This window comes from Rhipicephalus sanguineus, chromosome 4, assembly GCF_013339695.2.
Source record: "Rhipicephalus sanguineus isolate Rsan-2018 chromosome 4, BIME_Rsan_1.4, whole genome shotgun sequence".
Lineage (NCBI taxonomy): Eukaryota > Metazoa > Arthropoda > Arachnida > Ixodida > Ixodidae > Rhipicephalus > Rhipicephalus sanguineus.
The window spans coordinates 45,345,822-45,369,369 of NC_051179.1; the positions used below are offsets into that span (position 1 = coordinate 45,345,822).

A 23,548-nucleotide genomic window follows, 5' to 3' on the forward strand; every position below is an offset into this window, starting at 1 on the left:
TCCCCCCCATAAAAAACGGCAGAGTGCAGAACAGGAACATCAAAATGGCGGATTACAAAAGACGTTCGTGCCTCCTTTCGCTACATGGAGGCGTGAAACTCGGCTAGTTCATTGAACACGAAAGAAGGGGAGCACAATGAAGTTAGGGAGGTAAATGATGAACTAAAACATAGCGTATTATTCCCCCCTCTCCCCAAGAAAAAAGTCAGAAAAACAAACACACATACAGGAAACACGTGCAGCCATATACGGGCACTCGCATGTTTCTTCTCTTTCTCATCGCGGCGACCTCATAACAATAAGGGCACGACACTCTTTCCCATACGGCCTTTTACGTCTTTATGACCCATTTCTGGAACACTCTTCGAACGCCGCAGCTGTAGAGATAAATACATAGTCCCGGCATTTATCAGAAGTCACCGAACTTTGTCCTTCGCGTCAGACAACGTCCCCGTTTCGTCAACTTTCACTCGCATCGACCTTTTTGTACGCCCAACTGTATAGTAACGACATCTCGTTGTGTGTATGTACCTTTCATTACGTGCGACTGTAATAACGACATCACGTTTTGTGTATACGCGTGTTGTGTCCGTGTGAGCATGTGTGTCTGTGTGCATATGTCTGGGACGGGACAGCGCGAACTGTCTTACAACATGTAGTGAATGACGCGACGTATATATGTAGCCGCGGGGCAGCGCCGCTGTGTCGTCGTTTCTCCAGAGCCCCCAACTGATAAATATATACTATTAGGACGGCGCTGTTGCGACTAAAAAAAAAAAGAAAAACAAGACGATGGGTCGGTCGGCCTCTTTCTTTTCGTTTCCCCCGCTTCCCTATTGTGGGAGGCTTTCCTCGGTTATTGCTGGTCGGCGGCAGTCGTGGTGGGGATCGCGGGGGATGTCCACGCTGGCTCAGCGGGTCCCCGTCGTAGTCGATGTCCCCTCCGGCCAGGAATGCAGGTGGCGCGGTCCTCATATGTCCGATTCCCGCAGACCGTCTGTCGTTAGCCGGAGGACGTTTTGCCGAGGTGTCGGATGGTAGAAAGACCGCCTCGGTTCTCTCTACCGGTGACGCAGCGGGTCGGTTTTGTTTTGTGCTCTGCACGGCAAAGACAAGATACACGTTGAAGGGCACACAAACACAAGGCCTCCCAATAAATCACGAACGTCTGATGCGCGGTTTCATTTCTTTTGTCCAAGTCCAGCATTGACGTCTGCTAGACGTCGCTTATGTCGTACACAGCTGCTTGCATGCGGCGCCATGGCTTAATTAGAAACAGGGGCGGCGCAAGATTTTTTTTAATGGAGGGGGAGAGGTGTGGGGGAGGGGGGCTTTCTGTGTCTTAATTCATTAGCACTGAATCAAAGATTGCACTCCTCTAGTTCCTTCCGTTACACTATAGGCACCCCCCCCTCCTCTTCTAATGGAGAACCATGCGCACGCACATGAACTAACCTGTGATGGTAAAATTACCGACAGTAGAGTTTGCAAACGATTAGTTAATCAGTTGAAATCATTTCATTGTTCCACATTAGTGTCCCCTTAACTTCCTCTGGTCTGCATGTTTTCATGTTTGCGCGTCAAAACTGTTCTCGATACACCACAGCTCGAAGTACGTGGCAACAGACTCAAACCTTTCGAGGCGTATGTGCGGCGGCCTCGCCGGATCAGTGCTGGATGAAGACAGTGTCGAGCTCGGCGAGCCTCCGCTGGCTGCCTGGATGACTCCGGTGCGAAGGTACGATGTGCGACACGATGCTGTGCGGCTGCAGCGCTAGTGGCTGCAGCGAGATCTTGGGCGACGGCTGCCGGGGAGAACCCACCGCGGGCGCTGTGGGCAGAGGGATCTCCGAGGCGGCCGTCGAACTGTGGATGCCGTACAGCAGGTACAGAGCCACGCCTGCGACGATGAGGACATGCAACGAGAGGCCGGTTGGATGCAGCGATTGCAGTGGTCGTATACTGTCGTTTGACATCGCCACCAGCGGACTTGAAAGACCAAAGATAGTACGCCAGAACTGAAATTTAGGCTAGTTTGTAGGAATTCGTACTTGAAGAGGTAGCGCAAAAGACAAGGACAGAAGAGGAAACAGGAAGAACAGAAGAGCTCTGTATTCAAACTAAGGTTTGAAGATAGCAAAGAGTATCAGCTTGGGCGAGTTGGTATCCCACGACGTTCTGGTTGTTTAGCGCAACTCAAACAGAGCAAAAGGAAGCAAACGTAGGGGTAGAAGGGAGGACAAGACGACACACGGGGAATTATTGCGGCGAAAGCTATCGAAATGCTTTGTGACAGCATGTGTATGCTCACCATCTATATATCCCTGTCAAACAAAGAATCGGTTTTTCTCGGACTGTCCTCGCATGTAGATTGAATGGTTACAAGCCTGCTAAAGTATTTTTGGTTTCCTTGTTTGGTGGTCATGTATGCCACATGGTAAGTGTATACATGAAATGTCATTGGAGTCACGGAATAATAACACCAGTTGGAAGATAGCGCTCACGCTGTCGTCTTGTCCTCCCTACCTTTGTTTCTTTTTACTCTGTGTTACGCCAAATACTCAGAGCGTTTTGAAGATAGCGCTCGTATGGTCTTCTTTTTTTCTTCTTGTAGCCTTGTCTCTTGCACCACCTCTTCATGTAGTACGGAAGATTGCGACAATGCGGCACTGGTGACACTGTGTGGCACTTAATGGATTGCGCGAACGAATGGGAACGCGCCGCAGAAAGGTGCAGTCAGGAAGCGATGGCTGCAGTCGCCAAACAAGGAAAGCTTCAGCCTTCAACCGAAGTTTCGATAAGGCGACCTGTCTTCGACAGTGCGCACCGACGAAGGCGGTTCCTTTCGCCGAAGCGTCGGCTCCAAGCTGACGTTCCCTTTGTTTCGCAACTGTTGATTATTTCGGCGCACTGTGAGATGACACCTCACGCGTAGCCTGGGGCACTTTCTCTTTGCTGTCATCCTTTCCGTCCCTTCTTCAGGTACGAAGTAAGACCTACAAGGATGCCCTTTGGCTAATTTACGGCTCTCTCTTTAACTGTAGTTAACCGGCCCTGTCACAAGGCCTGTTCCGGCCGTCTCCAATGTCCACCCCTTTCCTTTCGTGCCGTTTCTCTCTCTCTGCGCTCTTTCAAGTCATATATACGCACCAGCTACAGGCCTTCAATAAACACTTGTAAGTCATAAGTGAACGAGTGACTGATATTACCAGAGAGCTGCTGGTGTTAGATTAGTAAACTACGTTTGCTGACTCGCTTAGTTAGTACTGGCGGGCTAGTTGGTTGTGCATGATCTTGAGAACAGTAGCGCAAAATTTAAGAAGCACGGACAAAAAAACTATGGTACACACAACACAGGCGCTGACTCGGCGTAGAGTTGCAGCGTCGAGTGTCCGTGAAACGGGTTCTGAAGTAACAACTATCTTAGCAACCAGACACTGACCTATGGCCAGCCAGCAGACGAACACGAGCCAGGCCGAGACGAGAAGGTCGATCAGGAGGCAGACGTTGAGAAAGGCCCCGATGCAGGGAAGCCAGGGCACCATGGGCACGCGGAAGGCCGCCCCCGCGTGCAGCAGGCTGGGACCCAGCTGCACCTGCGGCTGCCGCGACAGCAGCACCAGCAGCGCCGCGACCGCGATCGCGCACAGCGTCGATATCACCGCGCAGACGGAGGCCGCCCGGCCCTCGAGTCTCGAGCCGACCTCCATGGCCGCCGAGAGGACCACGAGGGCCGCGACGACGCCCGACACGGCCAGGTCCGCTCGGCGCGCCGTCGCCGACGTCGGCTCGCGCAGAGAATTGCCGCCGTTTCCGGCCAGGAGTCCGTCGGTCAGCGCCGCCACGCGTAGTCGCTCGCGGTACTCGCGCACCAGGGCGTCGATGTCTTCCTCGTCCTCGGACGATGAAGAAGAAGCCGAGGAGGTCGGGGAAGTCGTCGACGACGCCGGTCCCGAGCTGCCACCGCCGCCGTTTCCTGCGGCGGACCCTTCCTTAGCCGGCGGCGACTCGTCGCCTATCAGGTCGTACGCGGTCCGGCTGGCCGGATGGTAGCGGGCTAGGAGCAAGGCCACGCACACGGCCGCGTTCAGGGCCAGAGGCCCGACAGCCATGAGTACCAAGAGCCTGGGTACGGGCGCCACGAGCGCCGCGAAGGCGGCCAGAGCTCCGGCGGCCAGGATTGAGCCCACGGGTCGGCCGGCGTTGGACGTCTTGGCCAGACCGCGGAAGAGGAGTCCGTCGGCGGCTAGCGACCGGACGGCCCCGCCCAGGGGAAGAAGGCCGTACAGGGCGAGTCCGACGAGTGCCAGGAGCGACGCGGCGCTCATGGCGGTGCCAGCCCACTCGGCCGAGCAGGAGGCCAGCATGGCGGCCAGCGGACGGGCCGTGTCGTGGCGCGCCTGGATGGTGACCACGACGGCCATGGCAAATGTGAGCAGGAACGTGAGCGCCGTGCTGAGACCCAGGGCCAGGGGGAGGTCCCGCCACGGCTGTGGACTGTCGGGAGCGCGCCGCAGTGCCGTGTGCGGACCGATGAAGGCGTACGTGCAGAGGGCCGCACCGGACAAGAGCTGGGATTAAAGAAACGGAGATTGCGTGTTTTAGAAGCGATGGAAACAGAGAGAGAGAGAGAGAGAGAGAGAGAGAGAGAAAACCCCTTGCTGAAGAACCGAGAATTCTGCCGACATATACATTAAGGCGCCTACATGCTACTCTATGTTGGGGAAAGGGTTGAGGACAGAAAGGCCCTAAGATCAGGACTATACCTCGGCAACGTCGAATTTTATAAATTTGTGTTCATATTCATCGGGGACGTTAACTTACTTGATAAGTTGTAAAGTGGCTTACATCGCAACCATTATCGAAGTGAGAAAAATTGATGACTGCATAGAGTACATACGAGCTGTACGAAAATTGAACGAGGCGTGATGGGACGCGAACCTAAATCTTCTGACTGCTTCTTGACGTGCATTAAGATACGTGAGCTTTGGAGAGTTATCAAACAAAATTCGTAGGAACATGAAAACTTCATGAGATGAAATTAGGGGAAGAAGATCCACATGCTGAATCCCCTAACTCTTACTCGGGGGCGGCATTCTCAGATGATCACTTTTGGCGATAGAATCGCCGCTTTCCCACATTCACCGCACGATACGCTGTTTTCACAAAGATGCATCTGGAGTGGCTATTAGCATTTGGGAAAGTATGCGCGGTTTATCTGCTGCCGCACTCAACTGACCCCCGTGGGTGCGCTGTCGCTGAGCACCAACATGGCGAAGCTCCAAGAGTTTCCGGGGGCAGCGGTCGCACCCACGGATCCCATGGCGACGAAGAACAGCGCCGCCAGCAGCGACAACACGATGAGCGCCATGCCCAGCCACGTTGGTTCGCGTGACGAGGACAGAAGTCGGGGTGCGGCGGCCACAGAGGCTGCCACCAGGCCCAGAGCCAGGGCTACCGGGTCGTAAGAACCGAGGGCCTGTCATTCAGGGCGATAAACAGGGAAATAGCAGATGCGTTAGTGTAAGCATGACTTTTCGAAGGGCTCAAGAAAAAAAAAAGAAAAAAAAATATTGTAGGAAATAAGGGTGGGTACGTGGGCTTGGTGGTAGCGGGTCATTTCTTAAGCTTCTTTGTAGCACGGCAACGGACATGGACACCAGCGCTGTGTGTCATCGTACGTTTCTTTCTGGTGTCCATGTCCTGGCTCCATAGACAGTGCCACATTGACCTTCCAAGCCATCGAGCAGCACTGTCATAAATTTAATGTTCCTTCTTTTCTGTCCATGTCCTTTGCCGCGCTACAAAGAAGCTTAAGAAAAGAGTATGAAGCACAAGATCGGGGGCTAACACGTATCCCTTAGATGCCAACCACTTCGCCCCGCAATAAGTCCTATTCTTGTGACTTTTCGATTAGATCGACAAATCCTAAGGTTCATGTGCCTTGCCTCTCTTTGTAAATTCGCAGTTATGCACAACGTGCACAGGCGTCAGACTCCAAACTGTCCCCTCCCGTGGATGACATTAGTACACCCATTTATCGGACTAATTAATTCTGTATAGTCATGTATAGTGTACTGCTTGAATGAACCGTGCGTAAAAAGCTTCGGATTTAACCACAACAGTGACATAATTCGTGTACTGCCTTTTATACTCAGCTGCTTCAGCTCTCCATTACCACAAACATACTTCACACTTCAAGCGTATACACATTCGCGCCGAACTCGCAACCTTTATGAACGGTTCAGCTAATGGTGCAGCGGTGGTGTTAGGCTTTCTGAAGGAGAGGCCCTCCACCACGCTCGCGATTGAAGATTTCCAATGACAGGGCAAGCTTTTTTTTCTGCGGTATGCTGTAGCCTCACCTGCCACGCCCTGGCTAATGCACCACCGCTGAGGGCGTCGATGGCGCTGCTCTGCAGACGCGCCACGCAAGCTACGGCTGCTCCCTGGTGCAGTAGCGACAACCAGCCTGCCGCAAAGGCTGCCGCTTCTCCGGCCCACCGGTAGAGGCAGGCGTACAACGAGTCCGGACAGGGGCGCTGCCACGTCACCAACTCGATCAGGCACAGACCTGGACGGGAGGGAAGATATATAAATGAAGTGGCGTTGATGAGAGAGAGAGAATAAACTTTAATGAAATAAAGCAGCAGGTGTATCACTGTAGGTCACCAACTGGCTTCCCAGGTCCGACAGATCGGCAAGTCGCGCCTCCCACGAATATGTTCGTGTTTGTGCATGGCCAGAGTCGACCGAGACTGACCTTTCCGGGCAGATGTCTCCCGTACAAGTGCACGGGAGGCGACTGCCGCCGTAGCTCAGTCGGTAGAGCATCGGACGCGTTATTCTAAGGTTGAAGGTTCGGTCCCTGCCGGCGGCAAGTTGTCTTTTCCTCCACTTTAATTTCTTCACACTTATATGACTACAAAATAACAACCCCTATACTCTCCTTGGATTGATGTCTGTTAGTTCTCATTAACGTATTGTCTAATAAGATTGGTAGCCTAGATAACCCAGTCATTAAACTGAGATTGAATGAAGATGAATGTCGCTGTTATAAGTGGATTTGCCCAGGTTTCGCCATTACCGTGGACTAGGTTTCAGGCCTGGCCAATGGGCCTCTCGACCTTCATCGCTGGATACAGGGAACATTGCACCGCTTACTCTTAAGACTTCCTGCATGAATCAGATCTGTTCGCGTATCTCTGGCACCAATTCTCCGCTATGCCTAAGGCAAGCTTTCGAAATGAAAAAAAGTACAGTGGATAGCCAGCGTTAGCCAACAGTAGTCAGCATTAGTCATCATTTAGCCAACATTAGCCAGTGCTGATAGCATGCGAGTAAATATGGTATATCTACAAATGACCAGTGTAAAGTGCCTGTCTATACAAGAAAAGCCTGAACTCGAGACACGTTGAATTCCAAATCGTCGCCATCGTAACCTGTTCCAGAAGGTGGCTGGCAAAGGACCAAGACGACATTGCCTCCATAGGAAAGACGAAAGGGGCGTCAGGGCGTCATAGTATGTGGTGGACGCGTGAGCCACTGTTGTTTCAAACAACAACGACGACGACGATGATGACAATAACGACGACGACAACAGGCAATCAGGATGAATATGTTGCTAAATTCGTAAATTGCCATTGTACATGTATTTTCACTGTTCTAAAATTTCTCTCCAGCAGGATAACTTGCACATGACCAATCGTTTTATATCATCCGTATTTTGGCCAGTCCCACGGGGTGGGTGTGGGCCGTTGATGAATATCATCATCATCATCATCATTGTCATCTGCGTGCCGCGTCGCGTAAAACTGACGATAATGACGATGATGCAAACTTTATTGGGGTCCAAAGAAGACTGACGATCTCTCGAAACCACGCATGCACCGAGCCTTTCAGAGCATTATGCCTTCGCGCGCACACGAGCAACGGCCATATACTACAACGTCATTCGCGCTCTTGCCTAAGCGCCATGACTGTCTGCCCGTATATACTAAACGCCCGCGTCGGCTGCGGACGCTGACGGACGCGCGCTATCCGCTCGGAATTGGGTGGGTCATTGCGCGGTTTTTGAACTGACGGGTGGAGACAACGGTTGAGCCATGAACTCCGGCACAGATAGTTATGCCGACATCAGCTGCAGTGCACGCAGAGAGGCCGCGCTATTCTGCCCGAGTACACGTACGCACAACAACACCTGGCACTGCTGTCTATTCGAAGCATAATGGTATGGTAGCTATTGCGCGAAAAAAAAAGAAAGAATAGAAGGGGCAGCAGCTGCAGTTGTACACAAAGAGGTCATTGTGTAAGAGCTGTCTCTAAAACGGATTTGCGAAGCAGACGCATAAATAAAACGTAATGGGTCTCGCTGAACTGTGCACTTTTAGATTCCCTCTCTTCAAAAATGTTTATGCACACTGTCAGTTCTTTCGTTTAAGCAGTGGATACTCTGGTTTATGTGATAACGTCGCGCACAATGATCGCCTTGAGATGATGGCGGCGATAATAGTCAGGCTTCAGCAGTTAGGCTTCAGCATATTTATTCATATTTATCACTCTGCCCATCTCTCTCTTATGCTGTAAAGCAGAGTGTCGGAACGGAGCGAAAACGGAAAACGAAAAACGAAAAAAAAAACGATATTTTTGACCGGAACGAAAACGTAACCGAAACTTTATCGATTATTTCGTTCCGGAGCGAAACCGAAATTTTTTCAATCGTTTTTCGGTTCACGAGAAAACTTCGCAATCCGGAACAACTACCCACATGCAATGTGAGCATATCTCTGAATACAGTATTAGTGCGTACCTCAGGCAGGTATTCCGAAGCAAATATACGTTCAAATCGTGCGAAAAACGAAAACAGTGGCAACCAGAGATATTTATATTAACGCAAGTCGGCTTTCGCGCGCCTGTCACGCAGGCCAAAGTGAAGAGGGCGTTGTCGGCGCTGAAGTTTATTACAGTTAAAGCTGTTATGAGACCACAACAGCTGATTTTGGCGCCATAGTTGTCCGCCGCCGCCAGTGTCCGTGACCACTATCGCGTGATATAAGAAAAAATTAAATGAGAAACAAATTTCTAGGATCGGATGGGAGTTTAACCCGCGCCCTCTGTGTGGCAGTCGGGTCTTCCACCACAGTGCCATGCCGGTGCTTGTAACTCCTTCGGAAAAATACTCTATACAGGCGTCATGTCGGGCAGTGATTCGTGTTAACATATGTAATATAACGTGGCAGAAGAGTAAAATAACAACCAGTCATCACACAATGCTAATAGCGCAAAGAGTGTGTAGTTTAATGCTTGCCGCCAGTGTTGCGGAGTTGTCCCACCAGAATTGGGATGACTCTGGAATCATTCCACATTTTCGCGACCCCGGGAACGAAATGGGGACAACGCTTGAAGGAATGGAATGGGAATGGAATTACGTCTTTTTCCGAAAATAGAGCACGTTTTGGTCTACGTGCTGTTTTTGAAACTTCAAACAATAGTAAGTCAGAGCCTCGAAATTAACAATAAAGCATCATTGCTAAAATGGCTTGGCTGATTACAAGCACGGTACATTTATAAGCAACGCGCCTGCTACAAACCGATGCATAAGTTAGTGTACAAACAAATGCATTATCCCAGCAGATATCGAAGGGAGAAACAAATTACCCCTGCGCGCTGGTTCCCATTGATACCCCCACACGAAAGTGGCGAATATTCTATGCACAGCCTGACCTTTATCTCACGAGCAGTTTAGTACCTTACACACGTAAATAACCTTTGCTACAAGGAAGGCATTGCATACCTGCGCACAGGCTAGCACAAAAAATTCTCCTCACCCCATCCATGCTTGCGAGGCGCGCTTGTCAAGCGTGAGTGCTGACGAGCAGTGCGGCCCAGTGTTGCGTATTCGATGCAAAGGCACAAGGTGCCCTAGCAGTGCACTGTTCCAACTAATACCAGCAGATCTACAGGGTTCTGTTCCCCATTAACCAAATCTCAGTCTCTCCATAATCACGACCGCTCTAGACGTGTGACAAAACTGCGTAGTCTTCTTGAATACTACTTTTGTCAGCATAAAAATACGCTATGTCGTCATTTTAGCATTAACACATTTAAGCTTAATATTAAAACACCACCATTCGTTCGAACATGCTCACCATGCAAATACTCTAAGTAGCGGGAGAACTGTCCCTATGGGAATTAGTAGGATGGTTTTACTGCACGAGATATGCCGCCAAGCTACTATCCCTCGACCTTGGTAACGTGTTTTGCGTACTTTTGCAGTTCATAATGCATCTGATGACATCAGCTCTATGGGGCGTTCATTCTTAACTCGATAAAACTATCAAGATGCCTTTCAAACTATCAAGAATTGCAGGAATGGAATTGAACTGCCCGGCCATTCCTGGAGTGGGAATGGGCTAAGTTCTTTCATTCCGAGGAATTGAAAGGAATGGAATTGCGGCAAGCTCTAATTCCCCGGAATGGAATTGGAATGGATTGGAGGCGCCCATTCCGTAACACTGCTTCCCACCCACTGCAAATTGCTCGGCCATAATTCTTCATCATCATCAGCCACAGCACAAAGTGCACATAATGTCTTACAGATGTGTAGCGGGTACCACGATTCTCCGAAGAATGATGAAAAATGGCCTAGCGGGAACTTCGTTACTTCAGAAAAATTGCGATGATTTATGGCGTAGTGTGTACATTGCATGTGTAATTGTATTAGTTGCCCCAAGAGACTCTACAACGGGCTCTACAAAGTCCGCTCTTCCAGCTTTCGCTGTGACTGTGATGCTTAAAAGAACAGACCGTTGGGCGAGTTGGTAATGCATTCTGTAAAAACTGCGCGAAAAACGTGGACAAATGGAGAAACGGACGACACAAGCGTATTGTTTCGCGCTTGTGTCGTCCGTTTCTCCATTTGTCCACGTTTTTCGCGCAGTTTTTACAGACTGTGATGCGTGTTACGCGCAGCCCTTGCGATCTTTTTATCGGAACAGCGGTGTCGCACATCAGAGAGTACTCTCAATGACGTGCTGCTTCTGAGATCGTGCTCACTCCCTTCACACAAAAGCATTGAGCCCACTAAACAAATTCATGTTCGTCTTTTGAGAAAATAAATACTACGACTTTGAAATAATACTGGTTTGTGCTGGTTGGTAGGAATTCGTGGTACAGTTACTTCCGCTCCTCTGAACAACGTGTTTCGCCCTTGTCCCGCTTTCTAAAAAGGAGGGCAAGTAACTGCATCACAAATCCAATGTTTTTACAGCGAAAGCTGTTATGAGATCATTTCACCGGCCGTTTTTGGCGCCGTAGTTGTCCGCCGCCGCCGCCGCCGCCGCCGGTGTCCGTAACCAGTATCGCTCGAAATAAGAAAAAAAAAAACGAAATAAGAAAAAAATTCCAGGATGGAACGAGGTTCGAACCTGGGCCCTCTGCGTGGGAGCCCAGTATTCAACCTCTGAGCCATGCCGGTGCTTGAAACTGCTTTGCGAAAAGGCCCTATACAGGCTTCATGTCGGGAAGGAACTACATTAGCATATGCAATATAGCGTGGTAGAAGAGTAAAAATAAGCACCAAGCGTCGCACAACGCGAATTCTGTAATCAGGCGTCACACAACGCGAATTGCGCAACGAGTAGGTTGTTGAATGCTTCCAACCCATTACGAAGGGCTATGCCATAATTCTTCATCGTCATCAGGCACATCATCAACAAAGTGCGCAAAATGCCTTACATGCGTTAAGCAGGTACCGACGCTCTCCTTAGAATGGCGAAAAATGGCACAGTGCCTGCTGCCCTACTTCTCAAAAATTACAATGATTTATAGCGTAGTGGGTTCCTCGCTAGTGCACTTGTGTTGGTTGCCAAGGAAGCCCATAAGCTCATGATCCACTTCCTCGGGGTCTCAGTAAAATTACAATGATTTATAGCGTAGTGGGTTCCTCGCAAGTGCACTTGTATTGGTTGCCAAGGAAGCCCATAAGCGCATGATCCATTTCATCGGGGTCTCAGTAAAGTTCTTCGCCCCCCTCCGTCTCTCTCCCACGTCAACGTATGTTATACAGCATGACGGGAGAGGGAAATAGCGACCGGGCGTCACCCAATGCAAATTACATAACTGGTGGGCCGTTTAAAGATTCCAACCCATTACAAAGGGCCGAGCCATAAATCTTCGTCGTCATCAGTCGTCGCGTCAACAAAGTGCACATAATGCCTTAAAGACGTGTAGCTGGTGCCTCGCTTCTCCGCAGAATGACGAATAATAGCTTAGTAGGTGCTTCCCAACTTCACAAAAATTGTGATTTATGACGTAGTGGGTACCTTTCTAGTGTGCTTGTATTGTAGCCCCAAGAGAGCTTAACGGCCTCTAGAAACGCCGCTCTTCCAGCTTTCGCTGTGACTGTGCTGCGGTTTCAGCGCAGGCCTGGCGTTTTTTTTATGATTACCTTAACTTCAAATTTTTGCATAAAAGAAACCGTTACGAACCGTTTCGGAACATTTTTTTTTCGTTCCGGAACAGAAACGGAACGGAACTTTTTGCGGTGGAACGAAACTAAAACCAAAACGAAAAACATTTCGTTCCGACACCCTGCTGTAAAATAACATATACCTGTGACACGGCCGTTGAAGATGCTGCGGCCGTGTCTGTGAAGACCCCTTTTTATCTGTTATGTACATTCTTCTTCTTGTCATCGTCGTCATCATCATCATCATCATCTCATCATTATTATTATTATTATTATTATTATTATATTATAGTATTATTATTATTATTATATTATTTATTATTATTATTATTATTTAGCCCGTAAGGCGGTGTATGGCCAGCGCTCCCACGGCTGCAGCACACTGGAGTACCCAAAATAAAGTGAACTGGTACTACCACAGATGAGAAAGCGGCACCGCAGTACAGCTCAATCGTAAAAGAGCAGCGCACGCAGAATCCGAAGATGTGGGTTCGTAACTCACCGATGGCCGGTTTTTCGACACCACATGTCAAAGAACCAGCGCATGAAGCTTGCCCCAATAAAGCGTTTATTGCGTCACTTTGATCTCGACGGTCGAAACCAGGGGGCGCTAAGGGCGCGGCGTGGTTCGTGACGTCACGGGGCCGGCCGAGCCGATTGGCTAGAAGGACTGCCAGTCGTACAGCTGGGTGGCCGCTCGCATCTGGTAGAGGAGCAGCTTGAGCTGTTCCAGGGTGTCGTTGTAGAACTCGGACAGGCTTGGCCGTCGCCGGATGAGCTCCATGATCCAGCTCATGTTCTCGTCCATGTTCTTGAGGACGTAGTTTGGCCAGTAGCGCAAGTCGTCCTTCGAGATCCGCTCCGCGCTGTAGTTCACCACCGTCGAGAAGTAGCAGTCCAGCTCGAGTTTCAGCATCACGTACCTGTGTGCGTTTGTGCGAGCGCGCGCGCGGGCGTCATGCGCCTCTTTATACGTCTCACTGTTCTATACACAACGTTTCCAGGACTCTGCCTCACACCCTCACGCGTTAAGGTATGGCGTCTTGAATCTAATAACCTGCCCATATTTGAGTGCCCGCTCCCGCATTAATGCGGAAAAGTTAGTTTTTTTAAAGGGGTCATGAACCACTTTTCCAAGTAATCATAGACTGACCTCGGTAACGGGGTTAGTTGCCTCACGAGTCGATTGCCGCAAACATTTCTAGAATCCGTCAAGAACGAGCGGAGTTACAGGAATTGATCGCACGCTTCAAGCGTTTTCTCTCTTCTCTCATCCCGACGAGCGCGCTGTAAGCTACACAGGGAGGGATGGAAGGGGGAAAGAAGTTACGTCAGCGCGTGCCATGACCTTCAACGTGCGTGATGAAACGCGGTCGCTTTCTCCCGTTGTGATTCCTGTGTGCGAAAGTGGCTCACTGTGTAATGCTAGCAGACTATTGCGGCTCCGGCACGGGGCGGCACCCCGTGGCATGAAGCGAATCTTATCCAAACGCCTAACTTAATTTGTGTCGGCTCTTGGCCAATAGCGTGCTGTCTGTTGCTCTTTGTCAAACAGCAGGCGTCGGCAGCTCCGAAGAGAGTGAGCACAGCCCTCTGCATGAAGAGAGGGCGCCTGAGAACGCGCTAAGTCGTAAACTATCCTTGCCGCGCATGAGTGCAAGATTTGGCCGATCAGATCACAGCAGTGTCTGTTATCCGCCGGATGTGTTTTCTCAAGACCGACGGGTGGTTCAAGGCCCCCTTAAAGTCTGACTGAGATATCCGATGAGAAATCGTCGAACAGGAAATGTCGCTAGAGCTAAGTTTCTGCAAGAGCGTTTGTCTTTGTCGGCATAGCAACTGCATTCCTTAATTAGCAGCGTATATTCGTTCGCATTGCCCACTCTTCCCCAATCACAAAAGGGGAGGAGGAGAAGAGAGCAAATGCTCTCTCATCGACTGTGAAGAAGATTGCTTTCGCCTTCGAGTAGTCTTAGGCGAATACATGATGGACCCTGTGAGTTTTTGTTCTGCTGGGCGCGCACGTTGGTGGAGCACCTTCTCATTCGTGTTGTCGATCGCGTCCATACCTCTTGAAGGAGGCCTCCAGGAGCTGCGCGACTTCGGGCAGGTCCCGGGGCACGCGGTCGCGCATGTGCGTGATCATGGACTGTCCCTCGGTGTAGTAGCTGTACATGAAGTCCCTGAACTCTTCGAGCGAGCTGAACGGCGAGTCCATGTTGTCGTGGGGCGCGGTGAACGCGATGGACGGCTTGCTCTTGGACGTCTCCCGCTTGTTGACGTCGCTCAGAAGGCTGTCGTACATGTCCCTCGGTGTGCCCTGCGCTACCACAGACCACGCCTAAGGACGCGGGTTCGATTTCCTGCCACAGCGGCCGCACTTCACTGGGTGCGAAAGGCAAACAATTATCGGTGTGCTTAGATTCATAGGTGCCCATTAAAGAAACCCAGGGAGTCAAAATTAATACGGATTCCACGTCTACAACGCGCATCATGATGTGTATCTAGTGGTAGCTACACATCACGTCTAGCTAGTGGCAGGTACACGAAAGTTCTTGCATTCTGCCCGCATTGGAATACAAATGGGACGCGAACCTCTGACCTTGCGCTCAATAGTAGAACGTCATACATATATACTCGACTAATTGTGATTTGCAAGGCTGAAAAATGCTCGTGCTTTATAGCAATGAAAGTCCCACACCGAATGTTTATGAACGTGGTCCGGGAAAATAGGCGTTGCCAGGCAACGCACTGTTAACACAAACAACATTTATATTCATAATTCGTACGGCGTAGCGCACCACGACAGGGACAGAGAAGAGGGACGCACACACACAGCGCTATGTGTGTGCGGCCCTCTTCTCTGTCCCTGTCGTGGTGCGCTACGCCGTACGAATTATGAACCCTAACCAACTAGCCCGGCAACGTGCCTTAACATTTATATGCTGGCTTAGAGCGAAGTAGAAACATACAACGAAGAACAACAAAAACAGAGCAAGACGAGCGCTAAGCTACAGAGTTAGACTGCAAAACGAACTAACCGAGTCCTCCTGTTAGTAAAACAAAAAGTCAGGAGCCCTTGCCCTATCGGGAAAATGGGGCCAAGCGAAGCTTTGCGTCTGCGTGACTGACGTACTACCTTTCTCTCGCTTTCTTTGTTTCTTTTTTTAGATGCGAAAGCATCTTATGCTCGGGGCAGTGTCCGTTCTGCGGCGTCCGCACCCATACTGCGCATGCGCCAACTCTCCTCCCTCTCCTCGCGTGAGCGCGAGGAGGTGGGGCGGAGCACGTGGCGTGAGCGCTGCCTCCGCTTCGTTTCTCCTCTCCCGTTTCTTTCTCTCCGCCACAGCTGTGCGCTCGTATATAATGCGGCGCTCGCTCGCTCCCGCTGCACTCTCCTTCGCAACGGCGCTATGGACGCTCGCGAAGCTGAACGTAAACGGCAACGCCGGCAAGCGAATCTCGAAGCTGCGAGGCTGCGAAAGCGGGCGTTCGCTGTACTTCCGTCATTCTCTCTCTGTGCAACTGTGCGCGAAACGCGATGAACAACGTCAATGTCGGCGTTAGTTGCAGCGGCAGCGCCACCTCCGCGGAGCAGAGGAAGGCGCGGGAAGTCGAACGTAAACGTCAGCGTCGGCAAGCGGTAATTCAAACGCCTCGACAACCACCGTCTCATAAATCACATAAGAGAAAACGGAAACTCGATGCGCACCCCTCACGATGCTTTCGCATCCCACCATGGTTGCCCGTAAGGGGAGATGTGTAATTTTTTGCTATCGCATTGCGCAATGCTCCGTCGTAACTGTTTCCTTCCATGCCGGAAATGGGACCTTCCCCCACAGGAAGGTCCCAGCAGCGCAACACTTCAGTTGCTAAAGGTAAAAACGACTGTCGTGCATTCATATCCAGGCAACATTGAAATGTGCGATGTGAAATAACAAGTCACCTCGATAAAAGATCAGATTGCCGTATCAGAAACGGTTGATCGCCGACAAGCTCACGATCGAGACGACATCGATTATTGGAAAACGGCGCATGTGAACGGTGCACCTTGGAGGGCCGCATTTCTTTACGTTCGCCGGCGCCGGACTTATCGCGTATGACGGGTCACTGAAATATGCATGCTACGAAATCCTCGGCACGATTAAAACAAGCACAGAAAACAACGGCACAGTCTTGGGCGCAATTAATTCGGTCCATGCGGCGACACGGTGTATGGTACGCTAGCGAAGCGTGAGTCGTCTGTACCTGCGGAGCCTGCTGGGACTCTCGAAAGTGAGTACGACGGCTGCCTGGACCGGCGCTGCCTCCGCTGCCACTGCGGCTGGTGCCGCGGGGGCTGGTCGACATATCTGACGACGCGACGCTGGCTGCACAACGGACAGCGGCTCGGGGACGCGGGTGATGACGATGATGATACTACTAGGATGATTGGCACCTACCCACTCAGGGGGATCGGCCAAGAGTCGGGCGGATCATATATGTTCTTAAATTTTGTTAGTGCTACTAGAGGTTACAATGTCAATTAGGACGAAGAGTTATTTTAGCCGTGAAACAAGGTGGTGATGATGATTATTGTGATGTTGTTGCCGTTGTTGTTTCATGAGTACCTGGCTCATACCCACGAGCGAAATAATAAGCCATGGAAGTATACGAAAATTGCGCACAACGAAAGGGCTGAGGGAACAATATCAAGTAATGAAAAAGAAAATCATGCAAATGACCTATAACAACGGTTGGAATGGATCCATCAAAAAAAATTGCGGGCAGTTTGCACTAAGTCGTGGAAAGCTTGGCACGGCGAAGCACGGATCCATCGCCGCTCGTACTCCCCTTCGACGGACACGTCTAGCTTCGAGATGCGGGGCTTCCTCCTCGGGAGTACGCAGACAGGCTATGCACGATAGAGCGGAGGTTGCGCGCGATGTCTCCGACGGTAGGCGTGGCTTAGCTACTGCGCATGCGTGGCTTCGCTAGGTGGTGTGGTATCTGGTCGCTAGAAAACACGATGCTTGCTTCTTCTTTCTTTCTTTTTTTCTCTCTCTCTATTTCCTCTCTCTTTCGTTGATGTTTTGCCTTTTTCTTTCCGCATGTCTTTCTCTCTGTTCCTCTCTTTTTCATTCTTTCTGTGCTACGCTTTACTCTCTCCCCTCCTCCTTTCCCTCCTCCTCACCATCACATCTCTCCTCCTCACGCTTACTTCCCTTTCCAAGGATATATGCTCTGCTCTGCCTGCGTGCCTGGACACCCGAGTGGTTAGGACGCTCGCCTTCGGATCGAGGGTACGCGGATTCGAATCCGGCTTCGTGAAAACTTTTTTCGGCAAGAAATTTTCTCTTTCTCTTTATTTATATTTTTCTTTCTGTCTCTCTGTATTTTTCTCTCTCTTTCGTTTTCTGTCTCTCTGTACTCATTCTCGGGTAGCCGTACAGTGGCACATACCCGTTAGGATGATGATAGTTTTCTGCGATCGACTCACAAGGAAAGATTTGCTAATCAGCTTCGCTGTTAAAAGGACACACAACAAATTTGACGGATAGCTCAACTGCTGAGTTGAGATTGAAAATAGTTTTGCTTTTAAACAGCTTAATTATTGCTGACGTTAGCCAACAACAGCCAGTATTAGCAGTCATTTAACCAATGCTACGCACCAAGCGACAAAATGTTTGTCGTTGATAGGGCTAAGCGTATAGCTTAAAATATGTGCTTCTAGTAAAAAACGATGGCGGCGATGTTCATGTCGTTGCGCCAACACGGGGGTGTCGGCACTGGGGCACTGCAACGGGGCCATGTATGATGTCGCATTTAATTATATAAAAGAAACAAATAGACTGCCATGTTAATATTATAAGTACATCTATATATTATCAGTTATTTATTTATCTTATCTTGTCTGTATTTATATATTTATTTATATCATTTAACAGTGGTTTAATTAGCACTTCATAAAGAAACCAAAATTACCGCAAATATTTTTGCTTCCCTATAAATTACCCTTTTCGCATATCCCCCCCCCCCTTTTATTTCTTTTTTTTTTGACAAATACTACTGCCGCACGTTTCGTGGCCGATCCCCCGTGGTAGGTAATTGTGCCGTTCTTCCAGGAAACAAACAACCAAACAAGCGCTCACGATCGAGTTTGCGTATATATGAAGATATGCGACGCCGAGGACGCGGTGGTTTGTCACAAAAGGAAGATGAGAAGAATGAAGGTAACTTGTACGTTATCAAACAAATAAGTTCAATAATAATAAAAAGAAGTCACGCTTTACTACATTCACCGCTCGAATATTATCCCTATGTCATTCATATAATCATCCCCATACCCATCGTTTCAGCATCAAAAGTTTAGAGACCTCGAGACGCAAGAAAAAGCTGAATATTCCCGCTGCTTCGGCAGACAGCCCCGAATTTAGATTTCCGGCCTGTTCTAAAACCCGCTAAAACAAGTACTGTGCAGTTCGACCGAATACAGTACGCAAATTACCGCGAAATTCGAGCTTATGTCAGGTCTAGTGGTCTCTAAACTTTTGACGCCGACTGCACATGCACGTTCGGTGTGTAAGCCTCAGTGACATCCCACGCTAAGGCGTTACGATAGATTGTGAGAACCAAACCAAAACGCGCGGTACTCTGTATACAGCGCAAGCCATCCGCACGTGGAATGACCTTCCTGATGATATCACCCTAACCCTAACATGTTTCCACGCAAAATTGAGGTGCATTTTCCTACAATAGCTTCGTAAGATTCTTCTATCGTTTCACTTTCAAATTTTGTTTCTTTTTACCAAGTGTTGCATTTGCTTGTCGTTAAGTGCTGTAGTCGCTGTTGGATGCGCTGTTGGATTTCGCTAACGCACTGGATTGTTAATTTCGCTGCGCTATTTTTCTTTATTGTTGTTATTAGCTTGCATTGTAACACTGTTCCTTACAAGTTTACTTCTGATTTCATTGTAACCCCCCTTACTGAATGTCTTCGGGCCTGTAAGGTATTTTTAAAAAAAGTAAATAAATAAATACGCAGGGCAAATATTCGAAAGCGTGAAAAAAGGCAGCGAAATATAAATAAGAGAAACGACAGGTGTTCGCTCATTCACAAGTTGTTTACTATGACAGCCGCAGCAATTAAATTTGCGTGTCAGAAATAAGCAAATGAAGAGGAGCTTAAAAGATAAGAAACTCGCAAAACAGCAGAAACATCTAAATGTGGAAGTCCATCACGCCTCACCCGGCGCCTCAGAAAGGTCGTGCATCTTTTGTTATCGGACAGAATGACAGGAAGCTGGCTTAACCGGGTGATAAAGTGCTCAAACCGGCTGTATCGGGCGCATCTGGCTGGCATTGAAAAAATAGAGGAGGCGTTTAACCAGAAAGACATAGCTTGAATATTACTGCTGAAAGTTATAAATCCAACCCCTCTTTCATTTCCCGAATCTCGCGCCAAAACCTAGATCGCCGCTTACGTCAGTGTGACGCCCGAAAACAGCGTTCCGTGGACAGCCGCTACCTAGAAAGAAAGAAAGAAAGAAAGAAAGAAAGAAAGAAAGAAAGAAAGAAAGAAAGAAAGAAAGAAGAAGAAAGAAAAGAAAGAAAGAAAGAAAGAAAGAAAGAAAGAAAGAAAGAAAGAAAGAAAGAAGAAAGAAGAAAGAAAGAAAGAAAGAAAGAAAGAAAGAAAGAAAGAAAGAAAGAAAGAAAGAAAGAAAGAAAGAAAGAAAGAAAGAAAGAAAGAAAGAAAGAAAGAAGCAGAACGTCACGTCCACGCCTCCTTGCGTCCACGCCAAGCTTCGCTTGGGATTTCTACGCTTTCTCTATGCCATAACTTGGCGCGCTATAAAAGCGCACGCAGGCAGGAGCAGATATTCAACAAAGAAAAAAAAAAACGGGATCTCCGTTTTTCGTAGAAGATGAACAATTGTTTTAAAGATAATCAGCGTATGTTTTCCGTACGTGCTGTTTCTGTTCTGTTTTAGTATGCTTTAAGGCTCGTGGGACATAAGCGGAAGATTTTCGTATGTGTCTGGGCATCCATGGAGGTCATGCGACATAGCAAGAGCGCGTGCTTCTCGTCAGTGAGTGTGATCACATCGGGAACTGCGTTCTTCGTTTTCGTTCGACCCACACCCGTAGTGGAGTAGTACATGTTACGATGTTAGTATGAATCGTCAAACACGTTTTCTAAAAACGCGCACCCGTAAATTCGATAGCCATTGAGCAACGGAAGCGAAAACAACGCGAACATGACCTCTCGTTCACAGTGTGCTCGTGTTCACGATAAGAAAAAAAAAAAGAATAAGCAGTACGCTTTAAAAGCGGTATATGTGATAGTTAGGAATGATTTAATAAAGTATTCTCGCCACTTGAAATGCATGTGCGAGCTGCACATAGCCTCGACAACAGCGACGTGCTTCTACTCATCGTGCCATCTAGCCGTGTTTCGTCGTTGCTTTCATTGTCCTTTGAGCACGGCACATACCCAATGCAGGGCATTGGCCCTTACACGAAAGCGAAAGCCATATTCTTTTTCTTGGCAGCCAGTTGCATTGATCCCACCGCCCTCGAAAGCTTTGTGCACTAGCGTGGTTTTGCACTGTCTCTGGGATCGAAGGCAATACAAGCTTTCTGTACGTCACGTGCCTCCGGGATCGGCCCACTATGACCAAGCGTCGATGTCATGAGATGACGTCATCATATGACGGTACGTTATTTGGTTATGTGACGTACGTCCCTCTAACCTGATGATGACCTCACAACTTCTGGCGATCTGCGACGTCACGATGACGTATGCATCCCTCGTGTTGATGCCGACGGTCACTTTTCGTGTTTGATGAGGCATGTAAGGCGCTTTCGCTTTGAAAAAAACGTCACAGTTTCACCGCAAGGGCGAAGCAATGAATGCGATAGCAAGAACTTGTAGTGTTATACGAATTGAGGCTGGCAGCTAACTGTTTTGTATCCGATTTCGCGTAACTGCAAAACGCTGGTGTAAGAGAATACGGCCGCTCCAGGGAGAGATGCTCTCCGCATAGTCACTTCGCGTTGAGAGCGCAGCACGTAGAAGGGTATACGAGCAGCCCGCTGTGATGGCTGTCGAGGTAGCATTCAAAGTTAAAGTTGCTGCTCGCGCGACACCCCCCCCCCTCTCGCGTCTTTTCATGCTCGTTAAAGACGGGCGGGGCGTTTCCTGTCTGCTTCGACGGCAGGCCTCCAGAGCGGGGTGATTTTATCGCATGCACCCTCCGAGTGACGTAAATGGGCCGGCTCGTTTGATATCTGCTTCAGCCGCGTTCGTCGCTCCCGCTCGCGCGCTTTTACCCACGGTAGACATACGAGACACACGGTAGACACACGTTAACATACGATGCGCGGGCGGATCTTATTAATTTGGACTTCATACGGGAGATGACGGCGACGGCGAAAACCCGTTGAGACTGTCCATATAATTGCTATCGCAATAAAAGTGTTCAATAAATATTTTTCATGAAGAATAGACATACGTGAGGACACACATACAGAAAGATGAAGCGCCAAAGGAACTGTTTGCATACCGAAAATCCAGGCGATTAAAGCACACCCGGCGTAACCAGCTGTATTCGACATTCCGGATATGGGGTTTTAGGATAATCACCGAATTCCCGTGCTTCGACTTTTTAAAGCGAAGCCGCATATGGGTTGGGATCCGTGAATTTGTCCTGTCCGTCAACAAAAACCTATGTGCCACACAAATTGGGCAAACCCCACCGCTCACCCACCAGTCCACTAAATACGATGAAGGGAACACACAGGCAGTAAGCACCCGTTACCATCGCGCACGAAACGCCAAGCGGTAAGCTGCACAAAACGACCGATGTCGCGAAACAGAGAACGCGGCAAAACGACGCGAGTACCGCGCTGCTCATAATTCAAAACTTTAAAGGAGCATGCGCTAAATTTGAAATGAACGTTCTGGACAGGCATTTCGGATTTACTAGTTGCAGTCTGTGTGATCGGCTATGGTTCGAAATTCTGTGTCGCCTCTGTGTCCTGTGCTAAAGAACTTTGCTTATCATTCATTTCCACAGAATGGAATGGCTCACATTTTAAGAGCGGTGCTGTTTAAGCTGTTCGTTCTCCGTGTAGAAACGCGCGTTGCCTAGCAACCACTTGGCACAGCTCTACCTGGCTTTGCATGGAAAGAGAACCATATGATTGCGTTGCTATGGGCGAGAGAACTAGAAGAGAGAGAGAGAAAGAAAGAAGAACGCACAGAGAAAGAGAGACAACGAAAGAAAGAGGAAGACATAGAGAGAGAGAGATACAAGAAAGAGATATAAAGAAACAGAAAGAGAGGAAGCATAGCATAGCCTTGTATAGTATGGTGTAGCAAAGGCGGGGGGGGAAGGAACTGCGGGTGAGGAGGAGAGAAAGGAGGAGGGGAGAGAGTAAAACATAACATAGTCATGCATAGTATAGTATATCAACGGGTGGAAGAGGGAACTGAGGGTGAGGCTGTTTCCTCAGTCTTCACACCACTAGTGCGCAGCTCGCTCGATATTTTTTTGGTCTTCGTATTATCTTTAGTTGCTAAATACACAGCCTCGTCTGCGGCAGTTCTTAATTACTTAATAATGCCGCGACGAACACCTGCTACAGAAGCTGAAGAGGGCAGTGACGCGCGCGTGGAGAGCTTGGATGAGTAAATGCGAACAATGGGTACAGCCTGTACTCTCAATTGAGCGTTTCTGTATTACGGAACTCCTTTCCTACCTCGACGCGCGCCACTCGTCCCGAAGAAGTTTGGGGCCGAAATTCAGCGCGGCCGAACCAACTTTAATTAGTGCCATCTCGAGTCAGTGTCGCGGTCGTCTTGATTGAGCTAAAAGTTTCAATTCGGTTCGTTAACAAACAAACGCCGACCGCGAGTCTTTAAGACGTACCATACAGACACAGATGCGAAACGAACGCCCTTCAAAGACGTGTGTACATATGCATGCATTCATGCACGCGCGTTTTATATCGTCATCAAAGGCTTCTCTCCTCCACGTGTGTGCCATTCAAAAGGAGTTGAGACGAATGAGAAAGATGGCCGGGCATAAGAAATAG

The 23,548-nt window shown here is 49.2% G+C and overlaps 2 protein-coding genes across 2 annotated transcripts in view; both read right to left on the reverse strand.

The window, feature by feature from the left end:
• Nucleotides 1–335: 335 nt before the first annotated feature.
• Nucleotides 336–23,548, reverse strand: part of LOC119389882 (cationic amino acid transporter 3) — a 64,289-nt gene continuing 41,076 nt past the window's right edge. Inside the window, exons 2-6 of the mRNA XM_037657297.2 lie at nucleotides 6,366–6,574; nucleotides 5,240–5,479; nucleotides 3,443–4,571; nucleotides 1,635–1,900; nucleotides 336–1,098 (exon numbers count right to left, since the gene is read on the reverse strand). Coding sequence (XP_037513225.1) covers nucleotides 1,668–1,900; nucleotides 3,443–4,571; nucleotides 5,240–5,479; nucleotides 6,366–6,574 — 1,811 coding nt within the window. The 3' untranslated portion in view covers nucleotides 336–1,098; nucleotides 1,635–1,667. The remainder of the gene's footprint in view (nucleotides 1,099–1,634; nucleotides 1,901–3,442; nucleotides 4,572–5,239; nucleotides 5,480–6,365; nucleotides 6,575–23,548) is intronic.
• On the reverse strand, nucleotides 13,090–16,865 carry LOC119389884 (uncharacterized). The gene is made up of 3 exons (XM_037657300.2): nucleotides 16,718–16,865; nucleotides 14,539–14,789; nucleotides 13,090–13,392 (listed from the first exon to the last, which is right to left on the reverse strand). The coding sequence occupies exons 1-3, from the start codon at nucleotides 16,817–16,819 to the stop codon at nucleotides 13,131–13,133; spliced, it is 615 nt and encodes a 204-aa protein (XP_037513228.1). The 5' UTR covers nucleotides 16,820–16,865; the 3' UTR covers nucleotides 13,090–13,130.